Here is a 22,740-nt window from a genome sequence, read left to right on the forward strand (position 1 = left end):
CCTGTCATGGATTAGGAAGGTAGAAAAAAAGGTTCCTCTGTATGTTCTATTTATCCGTTCTACCGCCAGCAATGCTGATATTCTCTGCCGTCAAGGTTTCGGGAGGATTCTCTTCATCCGACACTTCCGGTAGTGTTGGATTCCCAAAAAAAAAAAAAAAATAATGAAGCACAGATCCACCTGTAAGGGCACTTTGGAACGCTTCTGTACCACCTCGGTGGCCTGGCGAGAAGGAACACAGCACGGCTACAGATGGTTTCATCCAGCTTTGATGTGGCCTTGTTCAAACTAGCAGACCCCAACTTTGGTTTGCCTACCTGATTCTACGTTGAATCTCCTTTTTCCCATTGGTACATGCTGGTGTGAGTGGTCTTGTAGACTTCATGGTATATAATGCATCAGATACCCCCTTCTTCTCCTTTCTATTCATTCTACTACCACATCTCCCCCTCTCCCTTCCCCCATTTCTTTTTATCCCCCCCTTTTTTTCTTTCTTTCTTTCTTTCTTCACAACTAAATTTCTTTGGACATTCAATGTTTATGCTGCACCCAGGGGGAAATTAGGTGCCTGAGAGCCTAGGGTGTCAATACGCTGTGTAACATGATTTTGTCGCAATGCCCGGGTGGACCGAACGGCGTGCACCAGGGCAAACCCCCCCTAGTGGTGTTCACCCCGTGCAGCCCATTGACTATTTCCCAGACCTTGTTAGAACCAGTCTGGCCCCTTCTCTGTGCTTCGGTCATTCCATGTTTATGCTGCACCCGGGGGAAATTAGGTGCCTGGGAGCCTAGGGTGTCCATACGCTGGGTAAGATGGTGTTGTAGGGCCGGGTGGACCGCGCGGCGTGCGCCAGGGCAAACCCCTCCTAGTGGCGTTCACGCCGTGCGGCCCATTGACTATTTCCCAGACCTTGTTAGAACCAGTCCGTGCCCCTCTCTCTGATTTGGTCATTCAATGTTTATGCTGCACCCGGGGAAAATTAGGTGCCTGGGAGATTAGGGTGTCAATACGCTGGGTAACATGGTTTTGTTGTAAGGCCGGGTGGACCGAGCAGGGTGCTCCAGGGCAACAACCCGCCCCCCCCCCCCCCCGTGGCGTTCACGCCGTGCGGCCCATTGACTATTACAAAGACCTTGTTAGAACCACTCCGGCCCCTCTCTCATATTTGGTCATTCAATGTTTATGCTGCACCTGGGGGAAATTGGGTGCCTGGAAGCCTAGGGTGTCAATACGCTGGGTAACATGGTTTTGTCCTAGGGCCGGGTGGACTGCGCAGTGTGCGCCAGGGCAAACCTCCACCGAGTGGCGTTCACGGCGTGCGGCCCATTGACTATTTCCCAGACCTTGTTAGAACCACTCCGGCCCCTTCTCTGTGCTTTGGTCATTCAATGTTTTTGCTGCACCCGGGGAAAATTAGGTGCCTGGGAGCCTAGGGTGTCCATACGCTGGGTAACATGGTGTTGTTGTAGGGCCGGCTGGAGCGAGTGGCGTTCACGCCGTGCAGCCCATTGACTATTTCCCAGACCTTGTTAGAACCAGTCCGTGCCCCTCTCTCTGATTTGGTCATTCAATGTTTATGCTGCACCCGGGGGAAATTAGGTGCCTGGGAGATTAGGGTGTCAATACGCTGGGTAACATGGTTTTGTTGTAGGGCCGGGTGGACCGAGCAGGGTGCTCCAGGGCAACAACCCCCCCGTGGCGCTCACGCCGTGCGACCCATTGACTATTTCGAAGACCTTGTTAGAACCACTCCGGCCCCTTCTCTGTGCTTTGGTCATTCAATGTTTTTGCTGCACCCGGGGAAAATTAGGTGCCTGGGAGCCTAGGGTGTCAATACGCTGGGTAATATGGTGTTATTACCCAGATCATAGTAGTAGGGACATCATTGAGAGGCGGCCGGCCAGAGGCGGGACTTTTTAAACCTGCGCTGCGACCTCCTCCTTTCTCACGGCGGCCATTACTTTCTGCATTTTTAACCCATTATTGGCCGAAATGGGATAGGCCCATTTTCGGCCGATAATTTCGGTGGCCGAAATTTCGTCGCATCCCTACAGGAAAGTATAACATGTTTTGTTGTTTTTAAAAAAGAAAAAAAAATACCTTTTTAATAATCCCTTTAAAGAGTAATTTCACTTTTGTTGAGAAAAAATCATTCCCCTCTGGGTGATCTCTGTACATTGCAGGGATTAAAACAAACTTTGTTGCAGATTCCGACCTTTTTGTTATTCTGAAGAAATCATTGTTTGTTCCTCTGTGCTGAGTGGGTCTAATGGGAGTGGTTTCATAATTATCTATCAGCTGTGCAGCTGCAGGGCTCTAATGAGGAAATCTGCTGAGCCAGCATTCCCTTAAGACGTGTTCCTATTGGGAGTATCTCACCAAAAATGAAGTTTTTAATACAGAGGATGCCAGAAATCTGACTTGTATCTTAGTGCAGACTTCTGGGAAAGTCAGTGAGCCAATCACACAAGCAGGAAATGATGTTTCTGGGGGGTGTGGTCAGTATACATTCTGTGTGCACAACACCTCCGGGCGGCCATATTGTATTGCATTTTCAGAAAATTACAGCGGCTGCAGATTGAAAAGGAAAGGTCATTTTTAATAACATTCAATTACAATATGATTTGTGTTGCAATTGTGTGCGCTATATTGTTTTTTTCTATTTTTTGTCCCCACAAAAGTGGAGTTTACCTCTTCACGCCAAAAAACACCAGAATGTAAACTGAGCTGTGCTGAGAGCGCCCTGCGCGTACCTGGCACAGTTACCGGCCGTTAACCGAAAACTCCCGATCATGTGACTGCTGTTACAGCCAATCACGGCGGTCACATGATCAGAAACCCCTCCCCCCCCCCCTCTCCCAGCATCAGAAACCTCCTAAAGCAGTGGTCCTCGACTCCGGTCCTTAGGGCACACTAACAGGCCAGATTTTAAGTATTACCTTGGGGAGATGCAGACTAGAGTACTGCAATCACTGAGCAGCAAATGATATCACCTGTGATGTATTTCAGTTTTCTTGCAAACCTGGCCTGTTAGTGTGCCCTGAGGACCAGAGTTGAGGACCACTGCTCTAGAGGATTGGATGAAAATGGACAGGCGGACCGTTTTCATCCAAACTCCCATAGAGGAGAGCGGGGATCTGACAGGTCTGTCTCTGCAGAGTAAGCAGAGACGGACCTGTCCATCCGACTGCTCAGCAGTGATCGGCAGATCGATCCCCCACTGAGAAAAACGGAGTCCACCAAAAGGACCCTTAGGAACGAGGCTTTAGCCCCCCATTCAAACCGGTGCGATTTGATGGTTCCAAATCGCACGACAAGTCGCACTCGATTGTCGGCAATGGAACTGTTCAAATAGCTGCGACTCAGAAAAAGATTCCTGCACTACTTTTTGCCGATTTCATTGCATAGGCTTCTGTTGTATGAAGTCGCAAGCCACAATGAAATCGGCGGTGCGAATTGCACTGATGTGCGGCTTTGAAATTGCGCTGAAGTAGCCGCCCGGGTGTGAACTAGCGCTTACAGGGTGTTATTTACATTTACAATAATTAGGGTGAACCGATTTGATCTTTTTTTTCTCAACCTTTCCTTCTGTACGCTCTCACGACAAAAATTTAAAACAAACGTGTCCCCACTTATCAATAAATGGCGGGAGGAATCGATCGGCAGGCTGGGATAGGGTGATAGATTAATTCCCGTGTCCGGCGCAGGTAATCGTTCCAGCCTTTTCCCTTCAAGGTTGTGCTCACATCTCTAAGGCCATATTTCACAAGCAGGGGGGGGACTGCTAATCAGACTGACTCTGCGGCCTCGCCCCTCCCGGAGACTCCTGGCATTATTCAATCGCTGGAAGCGGGAGACTGTTTGTTTAGCCGGGGAAGCATTGTGTACCTTTTTGGATGCAAGTACAAATGTGTCGGCAGATGTTGTGCCAGGCGCCCGTAAATCTTTCTGCGTCTGACGTGAAATGGGCACCGGAGCGTCGTTTTCCGCCGGAGTCAAATGGCAGCTTTAAAGATCAATGCAAATTTATCGCGTGAGCGTGGGGCTGCATCCTTTTGTCACATATGGAGCGTTCCTTACCCCCAACAACTGACTTAATATATATATATTTTTTCTAATAGGGTGTCAAGTTTGCCGTCCTTAAAGCTGAACTCCAGGCAAACAAGGAAATGCAGAGATGAAAATGCATTTATAGGAGCTGCCAAATGATTTGTATTTCTTACCAGTCCTGAGATTTACACAGCTCTGCTACACAGTACAGACCAGTCTGATATTTAATCTGCTGCAGCTAAAGTAGAACTATAAGGGAGGGTTATAACCCCGCCATCTGTGTTCCATTGCAGAGATTTACCTTCCCTTTCTGTCCCATAGCCAAGCAGGGAGTGAGAAGGGATCTATTGGGGTCCACCAGGTCACCAGAACTAGTGTCCCCATTGGAGGATTTCCCCTCATTACTGTTCAGGGGAAAACCCCCAGGAGAAGCAGCTGACTGATGAGCTTATTTCCTTGTTCCTCTGCTCTCTTCCCCTATCAGCATGTCCCGTGTTGGCACATGAGCACTGTAGCAAAACTGACTGGCTTTTTGTGCTGCTTCTTCCTCTCCCTCTCTAAGCTCTGCAATACTGGGTCTGCTCTCTCCTCCTATTAGCATGTCCCTTGTTGGCACATGAGCACTGCAGCACAACTGACTGGCTTCTTGTGCTGCTTCTTCCTCTCACTCTCTGAGCTTTGCTGTACAGGATCTGCTCTCTCCTCCTATCAGCATGTCCCGTGTTTGGACATGTGCACTGTAGCACAACTGACTGGCTTCTTGTGCTGCTTCTACTGCTCCCTATCTCAGCTCTGCTGTACAAGGGTCTACTTTTTCCTCCTATCAGTATGTACCTTGTTAGCACATGAGCACTGTAGCACAACTGACTGGCTTCTTGTGCTGCTAACTCCCTCTCCCTCTCTGAGCTCTTCTGTACAGGGTCTGCTCTCTCCTCCTATCAGCAGGGCATTTTTTCAGCTGGAACTTGGCGGAACTCAGTTCCACCACCTTTGGCTCAGGCCCTCTGCTCCCTGCTCACCACTATCACTTGTATACAGGTCTGGCTTCATGTATTTTCCAAGTACAGTATGGGGACAAAGGCGATGCTGGTGCCTGAGGTGCAGTGTAAATGCTGACACCCCCATTGGATGATCTTCCTGCAAGTGAGAGAGGCGAAGCCATCTACAGTGTGAGGGGAGGTACTAGAGAAGAAGAGGGGTAAAAGTGAGATGTGGATGGGGATGCAGAGCTAAGCAGCTGTGGAAGAAGGCTGAACTCTGCACTCTGTGTGTAGCACACCCCTGAACTCTGCCCTGTATACGTAGCGCACCCCTGAACTCTGCACTCTGTGTGTAGCGCACCCCTGAACTCTGCACTCTGTGTGTAGCGCACCCCTGAACTCTGCACTCTGTGTGTAGCGCACCCCTGAACTTCACTCTGTGTGTAGTGCACCCCTGAACTCTGCTGTCTGTGTGTAGTGCACCCCTGAACTCTGCTGTCTGTAGTGCACCCCTGAACTCTGCACTCTGTAGTGCAACCCTGAACTCTGCACTCTGTAGTGCAACCCTGAACTCTGCACTCTGTGTGTAGTCCACCCCTGAACTCTGCACTCTGTAGTGCAACCCTGAACTCTGCACTCTGTAGTGCAACCCTGAACCCTGAACTCTGCACTCTGTAGTCCACCCCTGAACTCTGCACTCTGTGTGTAGTGCACCTCTGAACTCTGCACTTTGTGTGTAGTGCACCCCTGAACTCTGCACTGTATATGTAGCACACCCCTGAACTCTGCACTCTGTGTGTAGTGCACCCCTGAACTCTGCACTGTATACATAGCACACCCCTAAACTCTGCATTCTGTGTATAGTGCACCCCTGAACTCTGCACTGTATATGTAGCACACCCCTGAAATCTTCACTCTGTGTGTAACCCCACCAAACTCTGCACATTGTACATAATGCACTCCTGGTATTTGATGCCCCTTTAAGACCCTCTCACTGTTAGTGAAATTTTGATCAGTTTGGGGAGGGGGTTTTGGGGGGGGGGGGGGGGGTCGTGGTTGAGTTCCTGCACCTTTTTTCTGAGAAAAAAAGCCCTGCCTATCAGCATGTCCTTTGTTAGCACATGAGCACTGTAGCACAACTGACTTGCTTCTTGTACTGCTTATTCCTCTCACTCTCTGAGCTTTGCTGTACAGGGTTTGCTCTCTCCTCCTATCAGCATGTCCCGTGTTGGCACATGAGCACTGTAGCACAACTGACTGGCTTCTTTTGCTGCTTCCTCTACCTCTCTGAGCTCTGCTGTACAGGGTCTACTCTATCCTCCTATCAGCATGTCCCATGTTTGGACATGTGCACTGTAGCACAACTGACTGGCTTCTTGTGCTGCTTCAACCACCCCCTCTCTGAGCTCTGCTGTACAAGGGTCTGCTCTCTCCTCCTATCAGCATGTCCCTTGTTGGCACATGAGCACTGTAGCACAACTGACTGGCTTTTTGTGCTGCTTCTTCCTCTCCCTCTCTGAGCTCTGCTGTACAAGGGTCTACTCTCTCCTCCTATTAGCATGTCGCTTGTTAGCAGATGAGCATTGCAGCACAACTGACTAGCTTCTTGTGCTGCTTCTACCGCTCCCTCTCTGAGCTCTGCTGTACAGAATTTGCTCTCTCCTCCTATCAGCATGTCCCCTGTTAGCACATGAGCATTGCTACAGAACTAATTGGCTGTTTGTGCTGCTCCTCCTTCTCCTAGTTTGAGCTCTGATGTGGAGTGGATTGGAGGAAGCTGAAAGACATATATGACACACATTGGGGGCGGGGGCTGTTTTACCTGCCAAACGCATTTGCACATCTGTCCATCCTGTCCTGAAGTGTACAAAACCACGTCTCAGAGCACAGCCAGGTGGATGACTCCACTTAGTTAGGAATGCAGGGGTGCCCCTTCTTCACTCCCAGCCTGCTGACTGGATGATGAAGCAGAAGCAGCTGACTCAGAGGAGTAACTAGAAGCTTTAGGGCCCCAGTGCAAGAAACCATGATGGGCCCCCCCTCCCCTTACTTCTTCCATCACAACCCTGGGCTTCCAGTTCTGGGAGGGCATCCATAGACATCCCCCCAGAGCCCTGCCTCCCACATGCCCCATGGGGCGCCCATCAGCACAGCTGATCACAGTAAAGGGCCAGTCACAGCGGCCCCTTACCATGGGATCAGCTGATCACATGTAAACAGACTTGCCAGATATCGGCAATCTTTTACTCGCACGCTATGTCTGTGTGAGGAAACGAGAACCGTTAACAGCAAGATTGTCAGTACATTGTTTACACTGATAATCAGGACACTGATTATCAGTCCAGCCCCATCAGTGCCACCTATCATCAATGTCATCTATAAGTGCTGCCTATCAGTGTCAGTGCTCATCAATACCTCCTATTAGTGCCCATCAGTGCATCCTATTAATGCCCGTCAGTTTCACCTATTAGTGCCTCTTCAGCAGGACTCTGAGCTGAGGGCGTCTCTCTCATACAGCCCAGAGCCTACGCTGACACTTCCCTCTCCTTCGCACAGATAGGAGAGGAGAGAGCCAATCTGCTCCTTCTCCTCCTGTTCCTCTCCTCCTGTATGCACTGCGGGAAGTGTGAAAGGCAGGAGCTGAATGATCAAATTCAGCTACTAAGCTGCTAAGACTCCATAATACCCCTTTAGGGTATGCCTTCCATAACCCTACCCCACTCCCTGTCTAAGGGTATGTTCAACCAAAGATACTAGGTGGCAGGAGCTTCCTTCGTCTGAGCAACCAGTGATACTAGGTGGCAGGAGCTGCCTGAGTCCTAGCAACCAAGGATTCTAGGCAACAGGGGCTGCCTGTGCCCTAGCAACTGAGGATACTAGGTGGCGGGGCTGCCTGTGTCCTATCAATCAAGGATACTAGGTAGCGGGGCTGCCAGAATCCTAGAAAATCAAGGATACTAGGTAGGAGGGTCTGCCTGAGTCTTAATCAAGAATACTAGGTGGCAGGAGCTGCCTGCGTCCTAGCAACCAAGGATTCTAGGTGGCAGGAGCTGCCTGTGTCCTAGCAACCAAGGATTCTAGGCAGCAGGGGCTGCCTGTGCCCCAGCAACCAAGGATACTAGGTGGCGGGGCTGCCAGGGTCCTAGCAATCAAGTATACTAGGCAGCAGGGGCTGCCTGCGTCTTAATCAAGGATACTAGGTAGCAGGGGGTGCCTGCGTCTTAATCAAGGATACTAGGCGGCAGGAGCTGCCTGCGTCTTAGTCAAGGATACTAGGTGACAGGAGCTGCCTGCGTCCTAGCAACCAAGGTTTCTAGGTGGCAGGGGCTGCCTTCATCCTAGCAATCAAGGATACTAGATAGCAAGGGCTGCCTGCATCCTAGCAATCAAGGATACCAGGTGGCAGGAGCTGCCAGGGTCCTAATCAAGAATGCTAGGTGGCAGGAGCTGCCTGCATCTTAATCAAGGATACTAGGTGGCAGTAGTTGCCTGCGTCCTAGCAACCAAGGATACTAGGTGGCAGGGGCTGCCATGGTCCTAATCAAGAATACTAGATGGCAGGAGCTGCCTGGATCTTAATCCAGGATTCTAGGTGGCAGGGGCTTGCTTTCGTCCTAGCAATCAAGGATACTAGGTGGCGGAGCTGCCAGGGTCCTAGCAATCAAGGATACCATTTCATAGGTGCTGCCTGCACCCTAACAATCAAGGATACTAGGTGGTAGGGGCTGCCTGCATCCTAGCAAGCAGAGAGGTGGTAGGGCCTATCAATAGTGTTTATCTACACATTGTTGGTCATGTTGGTCGGTGGCGGCCAATAGAGCCCATGTATCCTGTACTGCTGGATGCTATTTGCAAGTCCCTGCATTTTATGTTGTGAATTAATTACACCCGTTTGAATGAGCCCTAGAAGTTGTACCTGTGCCCTAGCAACCAATGATACTAGGTGGTGGGGCTGCCTGCGTCCTAGCAACCAAGGATATTAGGTGACGGGGCTGCCAGGGTCCTAGCGATCAAGGATACTAGTTAGCAGGGGCTGCCTGCATGTTAATCAAGGATACTAGGCGGCAGGAGCTGCCTGCATCCTAGCAACCAAGGATTCTAGGTGGCAGGGGCTTCCTTCGTCCTAGCAATCAAGGATACTAGGCCGCAGGAGCTGCCTGCATCTTAATCAAGGATTCTAGGTTGCAGGGGCTGCCTTCGTCCTAGCAATCACGGATACTAGATAGCAAAGGCTGCCTGAGTCCTAGCAATCAAGGATACTAGGTGGCGGGGCTGCCAGGGTTCTAGCAATTAAGGATACAAGTTAATAGGTGCTGCCTGCAGCCTAACAATCAAGGAAACTAGGTGGTAGGGGCTGCAGGGCCTATCAATAGTGTGTAATCTACACATTGTTGGTCATGTTGGTCGGTGGCGGCCAATAGAGCCCATGTATCCTGTACTGCTGGATGCTTTTGCAAGACCCTGCATTTTACGTTGTGAAATAGTTACACCCCTGTGAATGTTGTCTTTAACCCTGTTTCTCTTTAGGTTTGTATGTTGCCGTAGGAGGTTAGGTTGGGAGTCTTGGGACAGTTATGGCGCTTTTCCACTGCATGGAACCGAACGGTTCGGCTCGCTTTTGTGCTTTTCCACTGCTGGTACCGCATGGTATAGTGTAGGAACGGTACGGTACGGTACGGCGACGCTTTTCCACTGCATGGAACCGAACGGTACGGCTCTCAAATGGCACTTTTCCACTGCAAGTACCGGCTAGTACCGGCTCGGCTCTACTCGGCCCTGCTTGGCCTGGTTTGCTTTTCCACTGCTGGTACCGCATGGTATAGGGTCGGAACGGTTCGGTACGGTACGGTATAGGTTTGCTTTTCCACTAAAGTAGTACTAAAGTTAAGTGGGTGGGATAACAACGGGGTGGGTGGGATTCTCTGACCAATCAGTGGCTAGTAATGACTGCATGCAAAGGATTGTGGGATATGGTACCAGTTTGGTACCTGTTGGAACCACAATCGAGTAGGTACTGTTTTTTCAGAGCCGTACCGTACCGTTCGGTTCCATGCAGTGGAAAAGCAAACCTATACCATACCGTACCGAACCGTTCCGACCCTATACCATGCGGTACCAGCAGTGGAAAAGCACAAAAGGGTGCCGAACCGGTACGGTTCCATGCAGTGGAAAAGCGCCAAAAAACAGTACCACCTCGATTGTGGTTCCAAGAGGTACCATACCCGGTACCATATCCCACAATCCTTTGCATGCAGTCACTACTAGCCACTGATTGGTCAGAGAATCGTTGTTATCCCACCCAATTAACTTTAGTACTACTTAGTGGAAAAGCAAACCATACCGTACCGAACCGTTCCAACACCGTAGCATGCGGTACCAGCAGTGGAAAAGCAAACCGGGCCGAGTAGAGCCGAGCCGGTACTTGCAGTGGAAAAGTGCCATTAGGAATGCCAGGGTGGTTATGTTAGGGTGATGATGCTACCTAGAGGAAGTGATGCAAGACTTGGCCCTTAGTTTTAGCACTGCTGTAGCTTTGTACTTTTTTTTACGTTGCCTTTCGGCTCCTCGCGAGTTAAAACTAAACCCACCCAAGCCACCCACCCCCTCGTACGTCTGCAGCGCGCGATCCCATTTCACTTTGCAGCAAATATTATGTTCATTTGTTTGGAAGTGTTTATCTGAAATGTCCTCTGTAAAGAGATAATTAGGCCGTATGTCACTCTAATAGGTCGGCTGTTGTTAATATTTATGGAATTCCCTTTTATTTTTGTTTTTTAATAACAGAGTTAACCTTTTATGATGTTTTACTTCAGCTGCCCTTATTTACTAGATCATAAAAAATACATTATCCGCGTTCTGCAAGTATTGCCAGCAAGTATGGCTGCACTTTCCCCGCTATCATCTCCCGTCTTCACAAAACTTCTCATTTTTATGAACTGCGTTAAAGGCGAACTCCGAGGCCAAAAACAGAAAATTAAGTATTTTTTATGTTGTCCCGTCCGACCCGGAATTTGTTTTCTACAGAAGAGTTTGTAGGAACCGGGGTGCAGAAGAATGGCAGCAGGAAAGGTGGGTTAGGTCAGGGAGAGGGGGGCAAAAGAATGATGATGAACTTTGTTTTAAAGTGCACTTATCCTTTATTCACTCTTTCTAGGCAAATACAGGGCCTTGCAAAAGTATTCACACCCCTTGAAATTTTCCACATTTTGTCAAAATACAACCAAAAAACGTAAATGTATTTTATTGGGATTTTATGTGATAGACCGACACAAAGTGTCACATAATTGTGAAGTGGAAGCCCCCGTTCACACTGGGGCGACCTGTCAGGCGACCTGGTCGCCTGACAGGTCGTCTGCCATACAGAAGCTATGGACCCGTTCTAATAGGAGCGACACAAGTCGCTCCGACTTAGAAAAAGGGTCCGGAGCTTCTTTGGGGCGACCCGGAGCGACCTGCATAGACTTCAATGTTATGAAGTCCGTGCCGGCCGCTCCGAGGTCGCGGTGCGAGCAGCGCGCCGCGACCTGTGAGGTCGCCCGGCGAAGTAGCGTCGCTCCAGTGTGAACGGGGCCTAAGAAAAATGATAAATGGTTTTCTACAATATTTACAAATAAATAAATATAAAATAAAAAATAAAATATGAAAAATATGAATAAATAATAAAATATATAAAAAATAATAAAATTATTTGCTGCTGTTGTAAACAATGCAGACCGTTGTTCTTTCAGGAATCAATACAGAGCGCCTGTGTTCCTCCTATTTAGGATCAGAGGTCTCTGTGTTGATTCTGTAAATCCACCCCGTCACAGTTAGAAAACACCCCCCTAGGCATTAGACATATGCCGGTTTTCGGTAATTCGATATATCGCGGTATTGCATAGCCACGGTATTGTTATTGTGGCATTTTTAAAATACCGAGTTTCTCTGTCAAGTCTGCCTGACTTGTGAATTGATACATTTCAGTGAGCTGGATGACTCATTCACTCACTCAGCTAACACCTTTCAGCATTAAGTCTCCTAACTATAAACAAAAATGATTACATTTGTATCTTTTCCTTCCCTCTGCCAGGGAGAAAGGAAGTTTAACCTCTTAAAGACTGGATCTTTTTCTGACACTTGCTTGCAAGTTAAAATCAGTTTTTTTTTTTTTGCTAGAAAAGTACTTAGAACCCCCAAACATTTTATATATTTTTTTAGCAGAGACCCTACAGAATAAAATGGCGATTGTTGTAATATTTTATGTCACACTGTATTTGCGCAGCAGTCTTTCAAACGCAATGATTAGACTTTAATGAATAAAAAAAAAAAAAAAAACGTAACAGTAAAGTTATCCCAATTTTTTTTTTTTTGTTACACAGAGAATCGTGAGAGAATCGTGATCTTTATTCCAAGCTAAAAAATCGTGATTCTCATTTTGGCCAGAATCGTGCAGGTCTAATATACACACACACACACGCATAGCAGCCCACATTACATTATTATATAGCCATCAAGCAGTGTCTGGCCTACCTGGTGATGACTGGTCCTGGCGCTCTGATCCGATGGCCTGGTCTTTAAAGGGGCAAATCCTTGCGATCCAGAAGTGGTTAAACCTGCAGGAGGACCGGTGTTTTTATCTATTAATGACTTTACTATTGCTTTAGGCCTGGTTCACATGTATGCGGGTTGGTGGTTCACATGTATGCGGGTTGGTGGTTCACATGTATGCGGGTTGGCGGCCCACATTTGCACAGGCATAGCAGCCCATTGATTTGAACGGGCTGCTATGCCCTCATTTTCCGCAGAAAAAAGGTGCATGCAGCATTTTTTTAAAATTCAGTGGCCTTGAAATCCATCCTGCTTTTGCACCATGCGACTAACCTGCAGTTCCTGCTCTGGCAAGCTTTCTGCATTTTTTGTATACGTGGGCACGGCATTTAAAAATAAACAGTTTGCGTGTGCAGCAACGGCAGGTAAGTCGCATGGTGCAAAAGAAGGATGGATTTCATGGCCACTGCATTTTTTTAAATTCTGCATGCACCTTTTTTCAGCTGAAAACGCAGGCATAGCAGCTCAAGCCCATTCACATCAATGGGCTGCTATTCCTGTGCAAATGTGGGCCCCCAACCCGCATACATGTGAACCAGGCCTAAAGCAATAGTAAAGTCATTTATAAACAACACCTCCTTCAGGTTTAACCACTTCTTGACCACAAGGATTTGCCCTCTTAATGACCAGGCCATCGGATCGGAGCCGAGCGCCAGAACCAGTTATCACCAGTTAGGCCAGACACTGCTTGATGACCTATTTTAGGCCTGGTTCACAGAGTCTGTACTGACTGACTATATAATAATGTGCAAAAGTGAACCAAAGCCCCTAAATTCAGCAATGAAATTGAAGTAAGGTGGAAATTTAATAATTTAAATTTAATAATAGAATACCGTGATAATACCGTATACCGTGGCAAAACCTTAATCAATTAATCGCAGCATGAAAATCTGATACCGTCACAAGCCTACTAGGCATACATTTAACACTTTGATCGCCCCTGGGTTAACCCCTCCCCTGCCAGTGTCATTATTACAGTAACAGTGCATATTTTTAGCACTGATTACTGTAGTAATGTCACTGGTCCCCCAAAGGTGCCAAAAATGTCAGTTAGGGGTCCGATCTGTCCTCTGCAATGTTACAGTCCTGCTAAAAAACGCAGATCACCGCCATTACTAGTAAAAAAAAAAAAAAAAAATGTATTAAATCTTTCCCCTAGTTTGTGGACCCAATAACTTTTGCGCAAACCAATCAAAATACCCTTTTTGGGATTTTTTTAATACCAAAAGTATGTAGCAGATCAAATTGGCCTAAAATGATGAAAAAAATAGATTTTTACATTTTTTTTTATTGGGAATGTTTTATTGCAGAAAGTAAAAAATATATATTTTTTTTCCCAGAATTGTCGCTTTTTTTTTTTTTGTTTATAGCGCAAAAAAATAAAAATCGCACAGGTGATCAAATACCACCAAAAGAAAGCTCTATTTGTGGTAAAAAAAAGGACATACATTTTATTTGGGTACAGCGTCGCACGACGGCACAATTGTCCGTTAAATTAACGCAGTGCCGAATCGCAAAATAGGGCCTGGTCATTAAGGGGGGAAATCTTCCGGCCCAGAATTGGTTAAGCTTCCTCTAAACATGTATCTGATTGGCTGCCGTAGTCTTGTAGTGGTTTTCTAACAAAGCCTTCTCTGTTTTTTATGACAGGTGCTCAGCGGCTGCCAAGAAAAAATTCAGCACTGGTAAGTGTGAAGTATTGATTATCAACATTTCTATTGTTTTGCTCTGGGAAAAGTCCTCCAGTGGGGCTGTGCCTTACCTGGTCCTTTACCCCCACAGGCTCCCCTTCTTGCTCTGGTAAAGATTTTAAGCCCTGTTTCACACTGCTGCGGCTTATCATGTGACACATAAAGTCGCATGACAAGTGCTGACAGTAAGGAGCCTTCCCCCGCTGTCAGAACACAATGATCCCTGTTGCTGGCTATGGCCGCCCCCACCGATCGTTCAAAAAAAAAAAAATCCAACAGGGTGGTTATACAGAACTTTATCAATCAACTTCTGTACAACCAGGGTGCCCATACAGGGATCGATATTCGACCCACTTAAGTAATTCAGAGATCAGTGGTAAGTATAGCAGAGTTCAAGGGTCAGTAGTAACTCTTCATTCAGGAATCGGTATCAACGCAAGGTGCAGGTGTCAGTAGTAACACACCGTGCAGTGATCAGTAAGTAAGGCAAAGTCTAGGGGTCAGGGGTAAGAATGCACGGGCCAGTGGTAACACAAGGTGCAGAGGTCAGTAGTAGAGTGTAAAGGTGAGTAGTAAGTAGTGTGAAGTTCAGAGGTCAGTAGAATGTAATGTAGAGTTCAGGGGGTCAGTAGGTTGTAATGTGCAGAGCAGGGGGTCAGTAGTATGTAATGCACAGTGCAGGGGTCAGAAGTAAATAATGCACAGTTGAGAGGTCAGTAGTATGTAATTTACAGTGCAGGGATTGGTAGAATGTAATTTACAGTGCAGGGTTCGGTAGTATGTAATGCACAATGCACGGGTCAGTAGTAAGTAATGCACAGTGCAGGGGTCAGAAATAAGTAATGTACAGTGAGAGGTATGTAGTATGTAATGCTCAGTACAGGGGTCAGTAGTAAATAATGCACAGTTGAGAGGTCAGTAGACTGTAATGCACAGTGCAGGGGTCAGTAGACTGTAATGCACAGTGCAGGGGTCAGTAGACTGTAATGTGCAGTGCAGGGGTCAGTGGACTGTAATGCACAGTGCAGGGGTCAGAAATAAGTAATGCAGTGAGAGGTCAGTAGTAAATAATACACAGTTGAGAGGTCAGTAGGGTGTAATGCACAATGCAGGGGTCAGAAATAAGCAATGCACAGTTAAGAGGTCAGTAGTATGTAATGCTCAGTGTAGGGATCAGTAGTATGCGTAATTCATGATTGAGAGGCCAATAGTAAGTAGTTTATAGGTGAGAGGTCAGTAGTATATAATGCACAGTGCAGGGGTCAGTAGTATGTAATGCACAATGCAGTGGTTAGTAGTATGTAATGCACAGTGCAGGGGTTGGTAGTAAGTAATTCTTAATTGAGAGGTCAGTAGTAAGTAATTTATAGGTTAGAGGTTAGTAGTATATAATGCATGATGCAGGGGTCAGTAGTAAGGTAATGCACAGTGTAGGGGTCAGTAGTATGGTAATGCACAGTGCAGGGGTCAGTAGTAAGTCATTAATAATTGAGAGGTCAGTAGTAAGTAATGCATAGGTGAGAGGTTAGTAGTATATAATGCACGTTGCAGGGGTCAGTAGTATGTAATGCACAATGCAGGGGTCAATAGTAAGTAATTCATAGGTGAGAGATCAGTAGTATATAATGCACAGTGCAGGGGTCAGTAGTGAACAATGCATAGTTGAGAAGTCAGTATTGATCAGTTCACAGGTTAGTAGTAAGTATCGCAGAATGAAAATATCAGTGTGTAACATCTCTCCTTTCACAAGCAAAAATACCCCCTTCCAGTACAAATATCTTCCCCTTCAGAGTAAGCTATAATCATTAGAACTTTTCTGATGAGACTCCCCACCTGCTGGTGACAGTCGGTAAATATGAATCATTAGTGTAATATTTTTAATGTGTAAAAAAAAAAAAAAAATGTATTCTTTCAAAAGCTGAAAACAGTGTCCATCAAATTTAACCAAAACACTTGAAATGTACAAAAAAACATGAAAAAAAAGTCCTAATTCTTCAGCGTAGATTACTTTTCATGGAGGACCTTCTGCCGCTAGCCAGAGAAACCTCTTTTGCGTTTATGAATCTTTAATCAGCCTCATTTTAATTATATTTTATTTAAACATGCATCAGTAGGTCTGTCAGTGAAATTCACATATATGAATTGCTGCTATTTGGTGTAGATATCAGTTTCTTCACCTGGGGCCTGATGTAATCTTTAATGTTAGGATCAGTTGTAGATTATCTCTTTTTTATGATGTCTGTACTGCAATCTCAGGGCTCAGTACATGCCAATTGTGCTGTGGGAGGCAGATCTATTTTTTTTTTTTTTTATCATTTTGGAAAGCGTAGGTAATTGGTAAAACCCCTGTTAGCTTTTTGTTATCCGTGTCCTATTTAGGAGAATACCATTCACTTCCTGCTTTGTAGATAACCGCAAATGAAAGGAAATCTCTCCAAAACGGGAGACACCTGTCTTTTTTTAGACGATTGTAACATTCCTGTTCTGGTGACAACTCAAAATTTTGCATCTTCACTCACTTTCCGCTGTCATAGTCCCTGTGTCATTGGTCACCAGGAAAAACACAGAGGGTGGACAACCCCCCCCCCCCCCCCCCCCAGCCAGGGCACAAATTTAAATAATCTAAAACAAATCTAAATTTAAAACAAAAATGATGTGCTGTGCAAAAGTTTTAGGCAGGTGTGAAAAATGCTGTAAATGAAGAATTCTTTCAGAAATAGTTAATAAGTGTTATTCAGGGATCCTCAAACTATGGCCCTCCAGCTGTTGCAGAACTACACGTCCCATGAGGCATTGTAAAACTCTGACATTCACAGACATGACTAGGCATGATGGGAATTGTAGTTCCTGAACAACTGGAGGGCCATAGTGTGAAGACCCTTGGTTTATGTGCATCACACAAAAAGACTTAAAAACACTGAAGCAGCAGACTTTGTAATATGGGGGCGCTACACCCTGTGATCTTTGATCTCTTAAATGTTGCCCAGGTAGATCTCCACCTCTCAAAGGTTGCCTACCCCTAGTCTTTAGTGTGCACTTGTCTCATTCCAGAGCACTAAGTGTCATTTTTGTCAACTGCCTCCTTCCTCTGAGTCACTTTTGACAAGTTTTCCTGATACCAAGGGAAAAAAGATGGTGGGAGCTCCAGCACACAGCCTGTGATTGACAGCCTCAGCTCTATTCCTGTTTGCTGTGTGAATGGGGTGGAGGGGGTGTCTCTTCCCTTCCCCTCTCTTCTCCTCCCCTCACCTGCCCTCCCCTCCCCTGCCCTCTCCTCCCCTGCCCTCTCCTCCCCTGCCCTCCCCTCCCCTGCCCTCTCCTCCCCTGCCCTCTCCTCCCCTGCCCTCTCCTCCCCTGCCCTCTCCTCCCCTGCCCTCTCCTCCCCTGCCCTCTCCTCCCCTGCCCTCTCCTCCCCTGCCCTCTCCTCCCCTGCCCTCTCCTCCCCTGCCCTCTCCCCTCCTCCCCTCTCCTTTCCTTTCCTTTACTCTCCTCTCCTCTCCTCTCCTCTCCCCTCCTCTCCTCTCCTCTCCCCTCTACTCCTCTCCTCCTCTCCTCCTCTCCCCTCACCCCCTCACCTCAAATAAGCTCCCAGAGCTCTCCTCATTGAGTTCTGCAGTGTGTAATTTAAGCTGTCTGCCCCCTTTGTTGTAACAGCTCAGACAAGCTATATAAGTTCTGGAGTTTGAACGGCTGTAGAGAAGAGAAGACTGCAGATAAACGTGTACAACTTATGTAGGAGGATTTTTTAAATCTCTGTGTATCACCCGAGGTCAGTCACTTCACTGGGTGTATGGAAGGGTTTACAATCACTTTAACGCTAAATGAATGAGGGGTAATGTGATTTGAAGTGCGACGCCTTTATACAGTTTTGTGCTTCTTGGTTTTATGCTGTTTTGCCGCCGCGCACGACTTTGAGCCGAGCTATATTTGTTATTTATGAATATGACACGGTTTCATCTTTTATGTTTAATGGAAGCTTTGGAGATTATATTGTGTCTGTGTGCACTAAAAATAATTTCAGTGTGTTTTTTAATTGGGAAAATATTTTTCATCCACATTTGCGCGTTTTGTTAGGCGCGCTCGTGTTAAATCAAGAATACTATCCTAATTGTAGTTATTTATTTATATATATTTATTTATTTTTAGAAAGTATATATAGATTAGAAATGTTTTTAGGGAATTTTCCATACATTGTGAAATAAGACGGGGGCGTCCCTTCCTGCAATCCAGCGGTCAAATGTCACTTTACTGTCCACTTTAACCAGCGCCAATGTCATTTTAGAAGAAAACACTTTCATTTTTTTAAGCAGTTTCAGCTGTGGTTTAATCACTTCCTGAGTACGCAGCTTCTTTTAATCCTTGTCTATGTTCCAGTTTAACCACTTGACCGCCAGAAGATAGAAGATTTACCCCCCTTCCTGACCAGGCCATTTTTTTTGCGATACGGCACTGCGTTACTTTAACCACTTGCCGACCGCCCCACGCAGATTTACTGCGGCAGGGCGGCTCGGCTGCACATAATCACGTAGATCTACGTGATTATGTGAACGTGGTCTCAGCGGCGCGCGCGCACCTCCGGAGCCGCGCTCCCACTGTGATTAGACAGACCGCGGGAGGATCGGGCGCAATCGCCGCCGGTCTCCCGCAATCTTCAGGGAAACTGACAGGAGAGCCGCCTGCCTATGTAAACAAAGCAGGCGGCTCTCCTGTGAGACAGGCCTAGAGAGATTGTGTGTCTCAGCTAAGCTGAAACTCCGATCTCTGTGTGCCTGTCACAGAGCCCCCCCCCCCCCCCCCACAGTTAGTAAGCACAATTTAGGAGCACACTTAAGGAGTCGAAATTCGCCAGCGTCCTTATCAAGAAGTGAATACCTGGTTGTCAAGGAGTCGGAACCCGCTGGTGTCCTTACCAACAAGTGAATACCTGGTTGTCAAGGAGTCGGAACCCGCCAGCGTCCTTATCAACAAGTGAATGCTTGGTTGTCAAGGAGTCAGAACCCACCAACGTCCTTATCAACAAGTGAATACCTGGCTGTTAAGGAGTCGGAACCCGCCAGCGTCCTTATCAACAAGTGAATGCTTGGTTGTCAAGGAGTCTGAACCGACCAGCGTCCTTATCAACAAGTGAATACATGGTTGTCAAGGAGTCGGAACCCACCAGCGTCATCAACAAGTGAATACCTGGTTGTCAAGGAGTCAGAACCCGCCAGCGTCCTTATCAACAAGTGAATACCTGGTTGTCCAGAAGTCGGAACCCACCAGCGTCCTTATCAACAAGTGAATACCTGGTTGTCAAGGAGTCAGAACCCGCCAGCGTCCTTATCAACAAGTGAATACCTGGTTGTCCAGAAGTCGGAACCCACCAGCGTCCTTATCAACAAGTGAATACCTGGTTGTCAAGGAGTCGGAACCTGCCAGCGTCCTTATCAACAAGTAAATACCTGGTTGTCAAGGAGTCGGAACCTGCCAGCGTCCTTAACCACAAGTAAATACCTGGTTGTCAAGGAGTTGGAACCCGCCAGCGTCCTTATCAACAAGTAAATACCTGGTTGTCAAGGAGTTGGAACCCGCCAGCGTCCTTATCAACAAGTAAATACCTGGTTGTCAAGGAGTTGGAACCCGCCAGCGTCCTTATCAACAAGTAAATACCTGGTTATCAAGGAGTTGGAACCCGCCAGCATCCTTAACAACAAGTAAATACCTGGTTAAGGAGTTGGCATCTGCCGGTGTCTTTAACAACTATGACTTATCTATGACTCATACCCCACTGACAGCAGAATGTAAAGAAAAGAAGAGCCTGTACTGTATTAAAAAAAATCAAAACAATAACAATGTGAGGGTCCCCCTCCCCAATCCATACTAGGCCCCAATCCAAAAAATTGTTGTGAGGTACCCCTCCCCAAACTCCATACCAAACCCCTATCCAAGCATGCAGCCTGTTCCCCACAACCCTGGCCGGTGGTGGTTGTGGTGGGACTCATCAGAATCTGGATGCCCCTTTTATAATACGGCCCCCCCAGAGCCTGCCCCCCCCCCCCATTTACCAAAAAAATGGGCAAAATAAACAAGAACCCGGAGCCAGTTTTAGACACGTCCTTTATAAGAAGAAAGTAAAAAACGAAATATATGGTACCCAAAGTAAATCCGGCATGATACACAATGAACGCCGGCAGCCGACCTGCACGGGAAAAAAAAAAAAAAAAAGGTCCACACCTGACACTTGGCGTCTGCCGACTTACAGTTCCTCTTCCCATCAATAAAGGGGTGGGGTCACCTAGTGATGTCACTGGGAGACCCTTCCTCTTGTGATGTCATCGACCAGTTCAGATCAACCATGCCCAGTGTGGTTACACCCTCAGTTAATGGTTTTACCATTCGTACAGGAATCTGTAGAGAGTTTTCCTCTTTTCCTGTTCTGGTTAAGTTTTACCAGAGAGGAATTGAAGGTCAATTCTCCAAAAACATCACAGACAGAAATATTTATTTTATTAGAGTAAGGGAAGACTAAAATTATTGTTAGATATTTATTTCTCTGTGGCAGATTTTTCCTCACTTTCTGTCTGGGAAAACCATTGTCTGGGACAGGAAATGAAGGATAATCTCTCTAAAGCAGCTATGTCCAAACTGTGGCCCTCAGGCTGTTTAGGAACTACAATTCCCATCATGCCTAGTTATGTCTGTGAATGTCAGAGATTGACAATGCCTCATGGGAATCGTAGTTCTTGAACAGCTGGAGGGCCATAGTTTGGACACCCCTGCGAGTCTAAAGGCACTCCATGTAGCATTAAAAACCCAACAGGGGTTCTAATCCTTCTCTCTATTCTAAACCATAAAATGTTTTTGACTTGGCGTATATAAACCTGGCTCAGGATATTTGTGGCTGGAGCATGCGTTATTTGATTTTTTGCCGCCATGTATTTCTTACAGGAATGGCTGTTATATGATTGCTATATGATATGAAGTTTCTGTTTCCTCCAGGAAGAAGGTGGAAAGAGATTATGATGCTCTCCAGGAGAGGCTCGGGTCTTTGCCTGAAAAGCTGTCCTATGATATCATGGTGGGTATTCTTCTATTTCCTCTCTGGGCTCTGAATAGAGAGAGGTGACATGGGGTAAAGGGTAACTCCACTTCCATGGGGAAAAAATAGCAAATAAAGAAAAAAACAATACAGCTTATACAATTGTGACACAAATCATATTGTAATTGAATGTTATTAAAAACGACCTTTCCTTTTCAATCTGCAGCTGTTGTAATTTTCTGAAAATGCAATTCAATATGGCCGCCTGGAGCTGTTCTGTACACAGAATGTATACTGACCACACCCCCAGAAACATCATTTCCTGCTTGTGTGATTGGCTCACCAATTTTCCCAGAAGTCTGCCTAAAATACAAGTCAGATTTCTGGCATCCCCTGCAACAAAAATGTCATTTTTGGTGAGATCCTCCCAATAGGAACGCGTCTAAAGGGATGCCCAGCAGATTTCCTCATTAGAGCCCTGCAGCTGCCACAGCTGATAGTTAGTTATGAAACCACTCCCATTACACTCACTCAGCACAGAGGAACAAACAATGATTTCCTCAGAATAACAAAAGGTAGGAATCTGCAACAAAGTTTGTTACAATCCCTGTGATGTACAGAGATCACCCAGAGGGGAATGCGTGATTTTCTTATTAGAGCTCTGCAGCTGCACAGCTGATAGATAATTATGAAACCACTCCCATTTGACCCACTCAGCACAGAGGAAAAAACAATGATTTCTTCAGAATAACAAAAGGTAGGAATCTGCAACAAATTTTGTTACAATCCCTGCAATGTACAGAGATCACCCAGAGGGGAATGCTTTTTTCTCAACAAAAGTGGAGTTACGCTTTAAGTTTTGTGCAGTTTTCCCAAACACCTCCATTGCCCTCCACCTTCCAAAATATTGTGACCCGTTTACTCTTCGTGTGCCCCATGACTAAGCTACAGGGGGCAGAGCGAAACACATTGGGGGCGTGGCCTGGTCGGACTCCAGGCTGAGGTTGCCACTCTACCCACCTCCATAGGATTCCTCAGATGTGCGGCATCAGGGATCACCCCTTTCCTTTTTGAACCTTCCAAATTCTGCGCTCACCTCCCATTTTTGACCTTCTGCAGGTCAACATGCGCCTTCCCCCTTTAAGGGGCTTAAAATTCCTCTGGTGGGTAGATAGGTCCTTATCTTTTTTTTTTTAAAACATCCACTGTGTCCTATGACAATCCTTAGCAGGGGTGCTCATAAGGTAATCTGACAGCCTCAGCTCTGGTGCTCTGTGAGGGGAGGGGGGGGGGGGTGTTCCTTCCCTCCAATCAGCTTTAAGAGCTCTCTTCCCTGAGCTCTACAGTGTGTCATTTCAGCTCTCTGTCCCGTTTTGTAAACGCTCAGACAAGCTGTATAAATTCTTGACTTTG

The 22,740-nt window shown here is 46.7% G+C and overlaps 1 protein-coding gene across 1 annotated transcript in view; it reads left to right on the forward strand.

Annotated features, from left to right (window-relative positions):
• Nucleotides 1–22,740, forward strand: part of URI1 (URI1 prefoldin like chaperone) — a 177,145-nt gene that overhangs the window by 36,945 nt on the left and 117,460 nt on the right. Inside the window, exons 2-3 of the mRNA XM_082270827.1 lie at nt 14,269–14,303; nt 21,288–21,366. Coding sequence (XP_082126953.1) covers nt 14,269–14,303; nt 21,288–21,366 — 114 coding nt within the window. The remainder of the gene's footprint in view (nt 1–14,268; nt 14,304–21,287; nt 21,367–22,740) is intronic.

Source organism: Pelophylax lessonae (genome assembly GCF_965119305.1).
Source record: "Pelophylax lessonae genome assembly, chromosome: 10".
NCBI classification, from domain to species: Eukaryota; Metazoa; Chordata; class Amphibia; order Anura; family Ranidae; genus Pelophylax; species Pelophylax lessonae.